This window comes from Cannabis sativa, chromosome 8 (assembly GCF_029168945.1).
Source record: "Cannabis sativa cultivar Pink pepper isolate KNU-18-1 chromosome 8, ASM2916894v1, whole genome shotgun sequence".
NCBI lineage: Eukaryota > Viridiplantae > Streptophyta > Magnoliopsida > Rosales > Cannabaceae > Cannabis > Cannabis sativa.
The window spans coordinates 20,939,117-20,955,803 of NC_083608.1; the positions used below are offsets into that span (position 1 = coordinate 20,939,117).

Genomic DNA, 16,687 nt, shown 5'->3' on the forward strand with positions numbered 1-16,687 from the left:
CTATAATTAATTTATACTCAATACTCATTTTTAAATTCAATCATACCACTTTTTGTTAAAGCTAGTCAGAACACTTTATAATGATATATATTTTTTTAACTAAAATATTTTTTTACTTCAAATGCATATGTTTCTTACAATACAAACACTTATGGTATGTTTAGTTTAGTGTAATGAGAATTGTAATAGAATTATTATTACCATTATATTATTTGTTTTTATTTTTAAACCTTTGTAATGGTTTTACATTGTAATAGTCATTATATATATTGTAATCCCCATTACATCGTAAAATCAATATAATGACGATTACATTGTTAGAAAATATTTTTTTTACCTTTTTTTATTATTTTTTTTTTAAATTTTAAATATTAAAAATAATAATACTAAAGATATTTTTATTAATATATAATTTATTTATTTAATTACAATATTCATAAAATAGTTAAACTAAACATTATAATACTATTTATATTACAATTTTTATTCCATTACATTACCATTCTCATTCTATTACATTACATCAAAACAAACTGCCCTACTTTATTTCCTTAACTACTTTCACTTTTCAACGTTGTAATTTTGACAAATTTTCCGGGAAATCTAATAAGCGAACTTTTGTGAAACAAAATTTGTAATTTTGTGTGTCTGAAATAATAAATGGAGGAAAACTGTGTTAACTAATAACACAATTACCCGTTTTTAGTCCATACTGGGTCCCACACAACACAACACTCCTTTCTTCTTCAATGCACGCGACGCAACTCTTGTGAGTGTGGGACTCTCTCTCTCTTCAATAGTGAAAATAAATACAATTTTTCCATTCTAAATGTAAATGAATTAAAATTAAAACTACACTCTGCCCCCACCATTACGTCCTTTCTCTCTCTCTGCCTTTCTCACCACTCACTCTCACACTTACACTTTCTCTCTCTACACTAGCTGGCTCGACTTTTGTTTCTCTCTCTCTTTCTCCCTTTTCTTCTTCTTCTTCTCCTTCTATGATTTCTCCCTCTCTCTATATGTGTATAGGTGTATAATAAATTAAGTACATATTCTCTTTTTCTCTCTCTAAAAAGAAAAAGAAAAAGAAAGCTAAAAGAGAAAGGTTGGGATTGAGAAATGCCGTTTCCCTTTGATGGTGGGTATCGCTCGCTTCCAAGGCAAGTTAGAAAAGCTTAGTATCTCTATGTTTCTTTTTCATTGACTCTTGTTTTGGCCATGATGATGATGATGATGATGACCTTTTAATTTATTTTTACTTTCTCAAATGCTCACAGATCTGGCTCTCTCCAATTTTGAAGAAGATCCTCGTATTGTGCGACTCGAGATATATAATGCTTAGTGTGATTTTGTTGGAGGTAATGTTCTAATCTTATCCTGAAGAGGGCTCTGTTTTGTTCTCGGGAAAATGCGGGAAAATAGGAAAGTAAAGAAAGTAAATGGGATAATTGAGCTGACATTAGAGTCTAGTGCTGTGCTTAGCTCTTTTTGGTTTGTTCAATTTTTCTTTTCTACTCACGTTACCATTTTCGCAATAATTTAAGAAAAGGTTGAAGTAGACTAACTAACTGCAATTTTTAATTTTTTCTCCTTCTATATATATCTATATGTGTTTGTGTGTGTAAATATATACATTATTATTATTATATTGTTTTAGGCATTTTTTATGTTGTTTGGTTGCTGAGAAAAGAAGAAAAGTAAAGTAAACCAGAATTTCTACAGTCATTGTCTTGATTATTTCAGTTACTGAACAATACAGGCTAGCTAATTAATGGGCCATTCTTTTCTTTTTACTTTTTCATGGCCTTGAGGATGAGGTCCTTCCAATGGGGTTTATAAGCTAAGCTATAATCCCCATCTCTAACATTATTTAGTTTCTATATTTTTCCTAATTGCTTTATGGTGACTCAATTGAGTCGCTTAAACGTTGTTTGAGCTGGTTATTTTGGCATACTTCCTTTCAACTTGTTAAAGGATTTTACTTGGGCAATGGAAATTGTGCTATTGCTCAATCTTCACTGCATTTTTCATTCACGAAACAAAGAAGTGAAATGAGTGATATTGAAGTAAAACTTTTCTCTCATTGTTTTGAAGGATTGACTTTGAGTGGTAATGGCATCAAAACAAGGATCAAAACCCAAAAAATTGGGTTCAAATAGCAATAAAGCTGCTAATTCTCCAGCATCTTCTACTACATCTTCTTCAAAACAATTCTTAGAAACATCTATTGATGGTCATAGCTCTCCTGCATCTTCTTCAGCCCGAAGTAAGCCACAGTACTTCCACTCAGATAATGTGCCGTTGGAAGTAGAGAGATCAAAAGAAAATGTTACAGTAACAGTCCGTTTTCGTCCACTCAGGTGAATTTTTCTCTTTCAGTTAAAAGTTTATTGCTGAGATTTTTGAGTACTTATTCTTACTGTTGATACTTGATGTATATTTTGGTAGTCCGAGGGAAATTCGCCATGGAGAGGAAATTGCATGGTATGCCGATGGAGAGTCTATTGTGCGGAGTGAACACAACCCATCAATAGCCTATGCATATGGTAAGTTATGTTGTTTCCTGTTGTGTCAATAATTATGAATTTATGGAAGATTTCAGTAGTTAGAGCAAAAATCAAAATTCTACTTAAATTGCAGTAGTCTATTTTGAAATGAAAAGAATGATATTCAACGTAATTTTTATTGAAAAGTCATACACATATATATATACAAAAGGGGTCCGTACACAACTAGGAATCTATATTTGGAAACAATACAATTGGGAAACTAGAAATAGGGAACTGTTGAAAAACTAGAATTAGGGTAACTAGAAAGCTAAGTACAACTAATATACAACTAACAATATGGGCATGCTTCCTTTCAAAAAAAAACAAAAGGCCATGCATTTTGGATTTACTTGAGTAATTGCAATAGTTTTATTCCTTTTTTTTTTCCCTAAATAATATTTTAGCTATGTGAAAAATGAAGCAAAGATCATTCTTAGAGCATGCACACTAAAATTAAAAACTGTTGGCTACTGCATTGTACATTTTCCGTGGCATCATGGAGAATGTAGTATATTTCTCATTTTAAGTTACGAATTACTTGATAAGAAACATCGTAAGTTAAATTTTTATTTAAGTAAGATCTGGGAAACGTCATTCTAGGTATTTGTCTAGTATATTAATTGAGGAAAATCATCTTGCTATTTATTATCTTTTGTTAAAATATTGTAGATAAGGTGTTTGGCCCAACTACTACAACAAGACAAGTCTATGATGTTGCTTCTCAGCATGTTGTCAGTGGTGCTATGGAAGGCATCAATGGTATGTACCTTAAATCCCATGGCTCCATCTACGTAAACTAAAATTCCTGGATTATTTTTGGCTTGCTCACTTGTCTTAAGTATCAAAACTTAATGATTTTTGGGTTAACATTGCCCTTTCCCATTATATTGCATGACCAATTGAAGTATTTATATGATTTACAACCAGGACTAAATCCACAGTCTGCCCATGGCATTGAATTGTAGATAGGCTGGGAAATGGCTGACTGGCTGATTTAAATTAATAACAATGTGGCATTATGACTGAATTGTGGAAGTGGCATTATGTTGTTTATTTACTGAGACTATGATTTCTTTTCTGGCAGGCACTATTTTTGCATATGGAGTGACAAGTAGTGGGAAAACTCACACTATGCATGTGAGATAACATTTCTTCATCCACCCTAGTGTCCACTAGTGTATAACTTTATTTTCTCTGTTGTTTTTGGTTTTTTCTTAATGATTTTGTTTCTGTTAACTGGTAGAACTGGTTAGCATACATCAATTGTAGATTTTAATTTTTCCAGAAAATAATTTCGTATGAGGCAATAATTTTAAGATTTGTAGAATTCCTTAATCTGACTTTAAAGGACACTATCATCTTCTAATATCTTACTTTTGCAGCCTGCTTGAAAGTTTGCATGATGCAATAGTATTAATATACTGTATATAAATGTCATTGCAATACTATATAAATGTAGAAAGTCAGGCGATGAGGTTAGTTATAAATTATATTGATGTGCTTATACCAGTTCTGCCCCTGATGTAGGGTGATCAAAGGTCTCCTGGTATTATACCATTGGCTGTCAAGGATGCTTTCAGCATAATCCAAGAGGTATGCTGCTGGAACTCTATATAAAATACACTTAGCTCTTTATGTCTCATATTTTCTCAAATTGGAAAAACTGTGGAGTCTGACATTTTCTTTTGGCCCAGACTCCAAACAGAGAATATCTTCTCCGTGTCTCATACTTGGAAATCTATAATGAGGTAATTTTTTATTTTTATTTTTTTGGTTGGGTCATTCCTACTCTGCTACAGATTTTAAGGTTGTGATTTTTCAAAACGAGTAATGAACTGTAGTATTCTGAATTTGTTGAATCTCGAACTCAATCCCACATGCCAGGAATGGCTCCAAGAACAATCCGAGAACACTCAAAACTCACAGAACAAAAGCACTCATGCATAAGGCAAATTAATCTGAATGTTATTAAGCTTTATTGATCTGAAAAATGTCTATTGTATTACAATGTGATGAACTACTTACAAACTTTGAGACAATTTGATCCTTCTTTGCTTTGTGTCTTTGATGATTTCAATCCCCAAAATTTTATTTCCTGGTCCAAGGTCCTTCTTTCAAATTCTTTGTTCAAAATCTTCTTTGCTTTGTTTATTTCTTCCATACTTATGCTTGCAATAAGCATGCCATCCACATATTGAAGGAGATACACAACTTCTTTAGAGCTTTTGACCTACACACAACTGTCATAGACACTTCTTTTAAAGTCAAATTTTAGAACAAAGTCATCGATTCTCTTGTATCATTGTCTTGGACTTTGCTTGAGTCCATATAGTGGTCTCTTGAGTAAGCAGACATGGTCCTCCTGTCCCTTGACTTCAAATCCTTTTGGATGCTTCATATAGATCTGTTCTTTAAGATCTCCATGAAGAAAGGTTGTCTTTACATGCAGTTGTTCTAGTTCTAAGTCTTCAGTTGCAACTATGCTGAGAAGTAACCTTATTGAAGTGTGTTTCACTGTAGGGGAGAAGATTTCATGGTAGTCAATCCCCTCCCTTTTGTGTGAACCCTTTTGCCACTAATTTGGCTTTGAATCTAAGCTTCTCAACCCCTGGTATTCCTTCTTTATACCTGAAAACCCATTTGCAGCTTATTACCTTACTTCCTACAGGCCTTATCACAAGAATCTAGGTACTATTCTTCTTCAAGGACACCACTTCTTGACCCATAGCATTGTCCCATTCTTCCCCGTCTTCTGATAGCATTGCTTCTTCATAGGACTTTGGCTCTTAATAGTCCATACTAGCAATGTTCAAGGCATAGTGAGCCACATCTGCAATGGCCTTAGTTCTCTTCTCTCCGTCTCTTGTCAGAAGATAGTCTTGAGTATCATCATCTTCTTTATGCATTTCATCAGTTTCATTCTTCTCTTCAAGTTCCATTTCTGGTTCTACATCAGTACCTGAATTACCCTCATTTCTTTTGTCCAACTCCACCTCAAATTGAATTCTTTTGGTGGTTTCTTACTAGCTGTGTTGAGCTTTTCTCCTCGAGCATTAAGATCCCTACACAATGTGCTCTCATCAAAAATCACATTTCTGCTGATGACATTTTTTTGATCTTCAATGTTCCACAACTTGTAACCTTTAACCCCCTCGGGGTACCCCAAAAAGATACACTTTTTTGCCCTTGGTTCAAGTTTGTCTTGCCTTGAGTGAGCATAGGCAAGACAATTAAAGATCCTCAAGTGATCATAGTTAGCTGAGTTTCCTGTTCAGACCTCCATTGGAGTCTTAAAGTCAATGGCAGATGAAGGGCATCTGAGCTGTAACAACAACTTCAGCCCAGAATTGCTTTGGTAGCCCTGAGTAGATGAGCATGCACCTAACCCTTTCCAGAATTGTCTTAGTTCATTCTCTCAGCGAGGCCATTTTGCTGAGGGTTTCTAGGAACAGATTTGTGCATACCAATTCCAAGTTTCCTGCAATAATCGTTAAAATGTTCCACACAAAACTCCAATCCATTATCTGTTCTCAACTTCTTTATCTTCTTTTCAATTTGAGTTTCAAGCATGGTTTCAGTTCTTTAAACTTATTGAAGGCATCATTCTTGTTCTTAAAAATAAAGACCCACACTAACCTAGAAAAATCACCAATGAAGGTGAGAAAATACCTGGCTCCACCTCTTGAAAGTGTTCTAGATGGACCCCATAAATCTACGTGTAGATAGTCCACAATGGATCTAGATTTGTGTTTACCTACCCCAAATTTTACCTTGGTTGCTTTGCCAAGAACACATTGCTCACAAAGCCTTATATGGTTGACTTGAATGTGTCCAAGAACACCTTTCTTGCCTAGTATCTTCAAGCCACCATAGCTGACATGACCAAGCCTTCTATGCCAGACTATGGTTTGATCTTCTCCATCTGTAGCGTCCACATTAGGTTGATTTTTCATTGTGGTCCCTTATCATTAACAATCTTGCCTTTCATAATAATTGAAGAACCTTTCATAGCCTTCAAAATGCCATTTTCAATCTTGACATTGAAACCATCTTGATCTAACATGGACATAGAAATTAAATTTCTCTTCATATCTAGTACATGCCTGACCTGTTTCAACTCGACAACCTTGCCATCTTCCAATTCTAGCTTGACTGTCCCAATGCCTGCAATTGCACAAGCTCTATTGTCTCCTAGCTTAATAATTCCACTTTGAACATTTCTGTATTTAATAAAATGTTCTTTAACAGGTCAGATGTGGAAAGAACATCAAGAATCAATGATCCAATCTACTTCTATCTTGTTCTTTGAGATGGCTAACACACTGGCACTATCATAGCCATCATTGTCTTCTGCATCTAAGGCAATGTCAACATTTCCATCTTTCTTGAATTTGTAATCTTTCAAGATTGGACAGTCATTTTTCAGGTGTGATGGTTTGTTGCAGATGAAAAACCTTCTCTAAAACTTTGATTTCGATTTGTCTTTCGCAGTGTTGTTCTGACTCTTGTTCTCCTTCTTGGACCCTTTTCCTTGAATTAGTAACCCATCTCCAGCACCTTCATCTTGCTTCTATGTTTTTCTCTTCAATTCCTTTGACATTAATGCATTTTGGACTTCCTCTAATGTCAATGAATCCTTACCATACATCATGGTGTTCATAACTCTCTGTGGGAAGAAAATTTAGCACAATGATGGCCTGATCCTCATCCCCCACTCTAATTCCAATGTTTTCTAAGTCGAGGATCACCTTATTGAAATCATTAAGATGATCTTCAATTTCCTTTCCTGGCATCATCTTAAAAGAATACAGTTTCTGCTTAAGAATACAGTTTCTGCTTAAGAAACAATTTGTTTGCCAATGATTTTGTCATATAAAGACTTTCCAGTTTCAACCATATTCCTGCATTTTGAGTCTTCCTTCGACACTTCCCTTAAGACTTTGTCACCAAGACTCGGAATTATGGCACATGTGCCTTCTCGAGAATTTCTGTCTTTTCTTTCTCGGTGAGACCTTCAGGCATACCCTTCTCTCCCTACAAAGCTGATTGCAAACCCTGTTGAACCAGCAAGGCTCTCATTTTCACACGCCACAAACCAAAATTGTTCTTCCCTGTAAACTTTTCAAGATCGAATTTAGCATTTTCCATTTTCTTGCTTGATCACCAAAATCTTGAACCTTCGAGCCAAACAAGATTATTCTTCGATCTCCAAGCTCTGATACCACCTGTTGAATCTCGAACTCAATCCCAGATGCCAGGAATGGCTCCAAGAACAATCCGAGAACACTCATAACTCACAAAACAAAAGCACTAATGCACAAGGCAAATTAATCTAAATGTTATTAAGTTTTATTGATCTAAAAAATGTCTATTGTATTACAATGGATAGAAACAGAGGTATTTATAAGTAAATGCCTCAGTTGACAATGGACTTAGGGCTAGTTTGGCACAACTGTGCTGTGGGAAAAAGCAGCTATAGCTGTGCTGTGAGAAAAAGCAGCTGTAGCTGTGCTGTAAGAAAAAACTACTGAGTGTTTGATAAATATAATTTTAAAACAGCTGTGAGTTGAAAAAGTTGTATATAAGTGTTTGGTATGTTAAATGATTAAATAGCTGTTAAATATATAATTACTAAAATAGGTATAACATTTGTTATCTAATTTATTTAAATAATTTTATACATATTAATACATTTATAAATATTATTTATTATATTATAAATTACGACAATTTTTTTCTTATAATATTTAATTCTTTTAAATATTTATATAATAAAACAATAAATTAGACTTTTACTACTAATACTACTACTACTACTAATAATAATAATAAGATGACTATTGAGTAGGATGAGATTGAAAGAATGTAAGAAGCCCTAAAATTAATTGGTAAATGGAGAATTTTAAAATTAGATGAGGGCAATTGGGTCAAATGAAAAATTCATTAAACTCAAATTTCAGCTTCCCTTAAAAGCTAAAATCTAAAAGTTGGTGTGGGCCAACTTTAGCTAAAAGCTATAATTTTAACTTAAATTTTTAAAAAAGTTATTTTTTTTTATTTTGCCAAACACTTTTTAAGCAATAATTTTCTCAAAAAGCACTTTTAACTTTTTTAAAAGCTACCCCAAACGGGGCTTTAGACATCAAGATACGTCCGTTAAGATGACAGACTTAACTAACTACTGATAGTTAGTTGACTACTAACTAAACTAACTAATATATTGACTTAAAGACTAGGGGCACGTGTACAGGGACCAAGGCATACATATCTAACTGTATTCACTGTTCTAAACAAAATTGGTTATTCTGTTTCTTGCACTTCAGATGCTTTACTATCTTGTAAGACTTTTTTGTTTTTTGTTTTCATTTCAGGTTGTTAATGATTTGTTGAATCCAGCAGGACAAAATTTAAGAATTAGAGAGGATGCTCAGGTACCTATATTCATTAGAAAGCCTTCTGATTCATGTTTTAGGTTGATTTGTTACTATTATTGGAGTTAGATTTGTCTATGTCACTTCTAGCTTTATCTCATCTCATCCATTATATATTGATGCTTAGTTGATACACTTATCAATGATTTCCAATGAGATTGAATTTTGTAATCTTTAGCTTCAGGAAATGACATCATGCAGTATTGATAAAATATTTACGAAAATTTTCAATTGCTACATTATTTGAAGAATCCTGATGGATGTTCTTTCTTATAAATAAAGACAACTCTTTGGTTTCCTGTCTTCCTCTAGCAAGGAAAGATTATAAAGTTTCCGTTTCTCTTATTATGAAATATTTACTACTTTGGGGAGTATCAATTTCCAATTCCTTATTAACCTTTTTTCCATATATATATTTTTTTAATTGTTCAATTGTTTGCTGTAGGGAACGTTTGTTGAAGGGATAAAGGAAGAAGTTGTACTTTCCCCAGCTCATGCCCTTTCATTGATAGCAGCTGGAGAAGGTACACAGTGATTAATCTGGTTTTGTGTAATTTTTATGCACGTATGCTGTACTACTAACTCAACAATTAATGATCGTTAGGTTTCATTGTCATAGTGTGTTTTATTACACGTATTTATGCTTGTATCATGTGTATATTTTGTATCTTAAATAACTTTTTTCACAGTTAGTTATTTAACTGATGGAACAACGATCACAAGATTTTTAAACATGTTTGGCCAGTAGAAAATAAAATACGGATATTATGTTGCCACATGTCTAATAGGAGTAGATGTAAAATATTAATGCATGATTAGCTGTTATTAGCTACTTGGTCATTATCTGAGATAACATGCAATCTTGGCAGAGCACCTACATCATTTGTAATGTCTTGCTTAGTACTTGTTTTGTTCAAGGTCGGATACTCATTTGACTTTGTTGTACATTTCAATTTGTGAACAACAGAGCATCGACATGTCGGGTCTACAAACTTCAATTTACAGAGTAGCAGGAGCCATACAATATTTACACTGGTATCTTCTTTCAATCTTAATTGAATCCCGAGGCAGCTTTTTGATTTGTTTTAATATATCTAATCTCTTTCTGTTTCATGGTTATCATATTAAATGCTTATCAATTTTTCTATCATTTTTCCTTTGACACACACAATGTCACATTAAATGATTGGATTTCCAATGCTTAATCGTCTGTTTTCTTTGTAGTGTACCCATCTAATGCCTTAGCCAGTATTTTGAAGTATCCCTTGCCTCGTCTCTCTTTGGTCTTAAAATTTATTATACTTATGACTATTACCGTCTGTTCCCATGAATTTTAGTTTGCATGCATGTTTATCGGTCCAATTCTGCCCCTCCTCTAAATGTGACTCTTTCACTCTTTTTGTAACAGACGATAGAGAGTAGTCCCTGCGGTGAAAATTGTGAAGGGGAAGCTGTGAATTTGTCACAACTGGTAAATATGCAACACTTCCATTTATGCCTGCAATATCTCTTTAAATTCCTTACAGGCTTGAAATAAACCCTACTAAGCTTCTTTCATATTCATATTTTACTGAAGTTGATGATCATAAAACTGTTTACAGTATATGTCCACGATTCTTCCGTAACTTTTTTTTATATCTTTCTTATGCTTGCAGAACCTCATTGATCTGGCAGGTTCTGAGAGCTCTAAAGCGGAAACTACTGGTATGAGACGGAAAGAAGGATCTTACATCAATAAGAGTCTACTAACTCTTGGGACGGTGAGGCTACCACTGTTAATATTTATATTTTAAGTTTTCATATGGTCAATGGCATACATTTAAGAAAGCACAATTTTCAGTTTGTATCTCAACTGGTTCTCATCTTCCATATCGTTAGCTTAACACAAAGAATTCCAGAGTTAGGTGTATATATCATATACTTTTATCAGTTATACTAAGATATTCTTCCATACAGGTTTTGTTAAAAATCAGTAGAAAAAGCATACTGCTATCTTAGAAATTAGAATAATAGAGAATGGAATAAGGGAATGTGTGGATAATATCATTGGTTGAATACTCTATGTAATGTTGTTTGGTGAGGGAAGAGACATTGCCCTGAACTGCAGCTATTATGCTGCCTATGCTATATACTTTGGAAAGCATGAGTTTGGGATCCTCCTTACTTTATTGCTGAGTTTAGCTTTATTACCTTATCATATGTTCAAATGAATATTAATAAATCATTTTTCATGCGACTTATATGATGATTTATACTAAACCATCCCTCCTTAACAACTTTGTAAATCAAGTACTTTAGTTGTATCTAATATGAGGGAGAAACCCCAGGGGCATTGGACTCTAACTCTTCTATTACATAACATTACAACATGGAGAAGTCCATTCTTCTTGTCATGGTTGATCCACCTCCCATATTTCCTGGATTGGATAACCACACTTGTCATTTTAAGGACTGATTATGGTTATTGCTTGCATCAGATTAGTCTTATGCCTAGGTCGAGCAGGAGAAACCAATGTTAGGAAATGCAGTTCTGATAATCTGGTTAAGTAGAACAAACTCAATGTACCCCCTTTTAACCCAAGGGCTGGTGTAGTGGTAAGGTGGAGCCTTGGAAAGTGCTGGTAGGCATTTGTTCAAGGTTTTTATCCCCTATAGGCTCAAAAAAATCTTGCGGCCACTGGGAGATCTTCTAGTTGAACTGCCAGGAACAAATTAAAAAAATAAACAAAAGTGTACCCGCTTTTGCTTATTTATTTTAGTTTTACCTTTTGTTTTACAATTGGCGGGATTGTCATCCTTCTTGCTTTTTTTCTCACTCTCGCTCCATCCTTAGCTTCTCATCCTTCTTACTTCCCCTCTTCCTAACAAACTTAGCCTTAACAATTTTCTTTTTCTGTTTCTAGGGGTCCTTTTGTTCTCTCTTATATGACTTTTTAATTTGTTGTGCTATATCTGGAGTTTGAACTTGCACTAACATAGCTAATAAATTGTTGAAAAGAAAATAATCTGTGTTTCTAGTTAAAGTTTAATATTAATACACAGAATTCTAAAAGAAATCACTTGTGTTGACATAGGTTATATCAAAGTTAACAGATGCAAGGGCCACCCATGTACCATACAGAGACTCTAAATTGACCAGACTCCTCCAGTCTTCATTAAGTGGTCATGGGCGTGTTTCTGTAAGATTTCTTCTTTATATTAGTTCAAATTCAATGTGCCTACAACTTGCATTGTGAGGGGATGATGATTATTGTCACCTCTAGTGCTCTATGTAATATATAATTTTCTTATATATCTTTATGGTCGAATCTACAGCTCATTTGTACTGTTACTCCTTCATCAAGCAATTCAGAAGAGACTCACAATACGTTGAAATTTGCACATCGAGCTAAACACATCGAAATTCAAGCAGCACAAAATAAAGTTTGTTTTATTGTTTCTTCCTTGGGAGTGTGTTTTTCAAACTTTTTTCCTCTCTTTTGTCATTTTTGGAAGCTTCTGTGTCTGCAGATTATTGATGAGAAATCGCTTATCAAGAAGTATCAAAATGAGATACGTTGTTTAAAAGAAGAATTGGAACAATTAAAGAGAGGTATAGTTTCAGTTCCTCATCTGAAAGATATTGGAGAAGAGGACCTCGTCTTGTTGAAACAAAAGGTGCATTCAAGAATAACCTTCATGGAGAAACTGTTGAAGTTGTCTGTTTATGTCTAGAGTGTGTTATATTATCTTCTAATTAACAATGTCATGTGGCTTGAACCCCGTTCTTTGGTGCGATGTTTTAGCTAGAAGATGGTCAAGTCAAGCTACAGTCTAGATTGGAACAAGAGGAAGACCAAAAAGCTGCTTTATTAGGGAGAATTCAACGATTGACAAAATTGATCCTGGTCTCAACAAAAACATCCCAATCATCAAGATTTTCACACCGACCTGGTCCTAGGAGAAGACATTCCTTTGGCGAAGAGGAGGTGTGATTATGTTATTCAAAAAGTTTGTTTATATTTTATTTTACCGGGATTTCACTTGGATGAGTACAGTGTAACTATTAACTTACACCTTACAGCTTGCATACCTGCCACACAAAAGACGAGACTTGATCTTAGATGATGAAAATATTGACTCGTATGTGCCAGTTGAGGGAAATGCTGAATCACTTGATGATACTTTAAAGGAAAAAAAGACTCGGAAGCACGGATTATTAAATTGGTTAAAGCTACGAGTATGTGTTGTTTCATTTTATGGTTCTTTTTTAGTTTGCTTGTTAGCTATAACCAATTCAGTTGTTTTGTTGTTTAACTGTGTCCCTTATATAAACATTATGTTACATTACATATTATTTTTTTGCTTTATTTTGAATCTGTTTTATGCATATACTACAAACAACTAAATTTTCTGTTTGGTGATATTTAACATAAATTTAAAGCTTTGCACTTTATTATCAGAAACGAGATAGTGGTGTGGGAACTTTGACAAATACCAGTGATAAATCTAGTGGAGTGAAGTCTGTCAGTACGCCCTCAACACCTCAAGCAGTAAGCGGAAACTTTCACTCAGAACCAAGAAACTCCCATTCCATACCTATGGAGAGCCCTATGTCTGGGGATCTTTTATCTGTGTCAAGAGACGACAGAGAAGATGAGGATAATTTGTTGGGCCAGGAGACACCTCTGGTATGCGATTAGCTTGTCTTGTCTCTGCGTATCCATATTTTTTTTATTGTTCTTGTATTGTCATGGCCTTTCTTTCTTCTTTTTGGACATGAATTCCATATGTTGATTAAATCTTACACTTATCTGAGCACGTTTTGATCTCTAAAGTAGTTGACAATATGTAGGCTTGGAAAATTACCAGCATTGCTGTAAGCAGGAAGATGTCAAAATAATATCCAGCTACTATGCTGGCTTAATTTGATACTTGCAGTTTATTCTATTTTCCTTTATTTATATCTCTTTCCTCTCTTTTTTATTTTCTTTCCCAGACCAGCATAAAATCAATTGACCAGATAGATCTTCTAAGGGAGCAGCAAAAGATCTTGACTGGAGAGCTAGCACTTCACTCTAGTGCTTTGAAGCGGTTGTCTGAGGTGGCTGCAAGAAGTCCTCAGAAGGATCAAATCAATGTATGTATTTGTTGTCTAATCTCTATTCAAATGCTCTAAATTTTTCTTAGACCTTCACTGTTATGCTACTTCTGTTATTAAGGACGAGATGAGGAAGCTGAAAGATGAAATGATGGCTAAAAACGAACAAATAGCTTTGCTAGAAAAGCAAATTGGGGATTCCATCCTTTCTCCACAAAATAAAATGGATTGTTTTGAAGTATCAACTGTAAGTTTACCTGTTCTCCCAATAGGTTGGTAGGCAGTGTAGTTTTATATGAAGTATTATTTGTTTTAATTGACTATTTTTTTGTTTCTTCATATTGCAGTCTACTATTATTGCAGAACTGAAGGCACAGTTGAATGAGAAATCTTTTGAACTCGAGGTGATTATGTGTACACACTTTAATCTGCGTAGACATGCATGCATGCAGATATATGTATATCATAAGTTGATTATTCCACACCTCCAAGCTTAATTGATTCTCTCTGTCTCTCTCCCTCTCTCTTTTTCGTTTGAGAAAATTAATTATCTCTTGAAGAAGCACAATAATTTCTTTTTGTTGTTGTTTAGAATAAGTCTGGTAATAGAACATCAATTGTGGATGATAATTGGTGTATTAAATAAGTAGTGCAACTTATAAAATCATGCATCTGTTCTTGTCACCGTTTCCACTTAAGTTTACAATTTTCAGGATTCTTAGCTGCAGAATGGGACTAAAGAAGTCATAAATTTCTTGTTGGTCATTTCTGAAGGTTTTGATATGATAATGTAGTTATTCCTGACAAGTCTAGCATTGTTATCCCCTTGTTACAGGTTAAAACTGCTGATAATCGCGTAATTCAGGATCAGCTGAACCAAAAGGTAACCACTCACTCAAATTCTTGTTAAATTCATTTAGTTTTTTTTTTGAGTCTTGATCCTTGATATATCTCTTCCTTTCAGGTTTCTGAATGTGAAGAATTGCACGAAGCAGTAGCCTCTCTAAAACAAGAGGTTTCTTCTCTAAACCAGCAGCTCTCTGAGGCACTAGAAAATCGAGCAACTGAAACAAAGAGCAGCAATGGAGAACATAGCACAGACAACAGGAACACGACATCAAAAGAAAAAATTGATGGGTTACTTCTACAAGCCCAGGTTTTTCCTCCATCCCTTTTGGGCTTGAGTAGATGTGAAATTCAAATGAACTATGATTATAAATCCTTTTCTCACACTCTCTTCTCTTCCTCCCTGTTGGAAATATGAGGCACAAAAATGGGTTACTACTTTGAAACAGATTAAAATTCCCAAATGACACTGCTATATGAAATTATTATATGTTTAGACCATTAGCAATTGAAGCAAACCTTGTTGGTGAATTTAAGACTATTCTTTCGGTGAATAAAAATATTAATTCCAAGACTTGGACTATTATTAGTCTTGTTTTCCTTTTAATGCAGTATCATTAATTAGTTTCTGAAGTATAATTACTATCCAGTTATGGCTCTGTCAATTGTCAAAGTGAATAAATTGTTGCTTTTGACTTGTCGAAACCAGGAGGCTGAGATTGAAGAAATGAAACAAAAGTTGTCTGAAGTAACATTGGCAAAGGAACATCTAGAAGTTCGAAACCAGAAATTGGCAGAGGAGAGTTCATATGCCAAAGGTTTAGCTTCAGCTGCTGCTGTTGAACTGAAGGCATTATCTGAAGAAGTTGCCAAACTGATGAACCATAATGAGAGACTAGCAGCTGATCTAGCCGCATCCAAGAACTCCCCCACTCAGCGCAAAAGTGGCAGTATGGTCAAGAATGGGCGAAGAGAGAGTATGAACAAGCGGAATGATCAAGGTGGGTCTGTTGCTGAATTCAAGAGAGAACTGGCCATAAGTCGTGAAAGAGAGCTTTCATACGAAGCTGCTTTTGTGGAGAAGGAACAAAGAGAGGCTGAGCTTCAAAAAATGGTTGAGGAATCGAAGCAGAAAGAAGCTTACCTAGAAAACGAGCTTGCCAACATGTGGGTTCTTGTGGCAAAGTTGAAAAAGAGTCATGGAACTGAAACTGATATTTCTGAATCCACAGCAGAAAGTAGGCGATCTGATGGTTTTGGGTTGTGATAAATATTAGGATGAAAATAATTGTGGGGTTTCTTGTAATCTAACAGGAATGGGCTTGGACAGAATTGGTTTGAGAGAGAGAGAGAGAGTGAGTGAGTGAGAGTGTACAAATTTGTGCTGTGGATTGCAGGGTTTTCTTGTGTATATGAAAAGAGCTTTTTTGTTTTTTTTTTGTTAGTATTTATTCTAACCAAGGTTGTTAGGCTTTCACATGAATATCAACATATGGTTTATCATATTCATATGGGCATAGTAATACTAAAAAAATTGAGAGATGTATAAAACTCTTAAACACATTTGAGTACCGGTGTGCCTAATAGAAGACAAAATGTTAACTTGGTATTTGACCAATAAGAATAAAGCTAATGGCCTAGAGACAATCTGAGCTGGAAATGCTTCTGCAAAACATTCATACTGATTTCAACTCAAATGTTAATAAAGCCAACACATTCTTTAACTATCACACGAGTTGTTAAGTACCTGTTATTTTTAGTTACGATTATAGAAACTT

The 16,687-nt window shown here is 34.4% G+C and overlaps 1 protein-coding gene across 1 annotated transcript; it reads left to right on the forward strand.

Annotated features, from left to right (window-relative positions):
- Positions 1-832: 832 nt before the first annotated feature.
- LOC115699100 (kinesin-like protein KIN-7K, chloroplastic) lies at positions 833-16,343 on the forward strand. Its single transcript, XM_030626337.2, has 25 exons — positions 833-1,163; positions 1,281-1,361; positions 2,098-2,363; positions 2,452-2,549; positions 3,222-3,311; positions 3,637-3,689; positions 4,080-4,145; positions 4,247-4,300; positions 8,924-8,983; positions 9,429-9,507; positions 9,951-10,018; positions 10,392-10,454; positions 10,639-10,743; positions 12,058-12,162; positions 12,299-12,406; positions 12,494-12,640; positions 12,769-12,951; positions 13,047-13,202; positions 13,426-13,653; positions 13,962-14,102; positions 14,185-14,310; positions 14,411-14,467; positions 14,899-14,946; positions 15,028-15,219; positions 15,619-16,343. The coding sequence occupies exons 3-25, from the start codon at positions 2,116-2,118 to the stop codon at positions 16,174-16,176; spliced, it is 3,033 nt and encodes a 1,010-aa protein (XP_030482197.2). The 5' UTR covers positions 833-1,163; positions 1,281-1,361; positions 2,098-2,115; the 3' UTR covers positions 16,177-16,343.
- Positions 16,344-16,687: the final 344 nt, after the last annotated feature.

Bases quoted from the DNA above. Each gene is read 5' to 3' on its own strand.
- LOC115699100 (XM_030626337.2), top strand. From the start codon at position 2,116: ATGGCATCAAAACAAGGATCAAAACCCAAAAAATTGGGTTCAAATAGC. The intron at 3,690-4,079 runs GTGAGATAACAT...CCCCTGATGTAG, and splicing joins GGAAAACTCACACTATGCAT to GGTGATCAAAGGTCTCCTGG. The intron at 12,952-13,046 runs GTGTGATTATGT...TACACCTTACAG, and splicing joins ATTCCTTTGGCGAAGAGGAG to CTTGCATACCTGCCACACAA.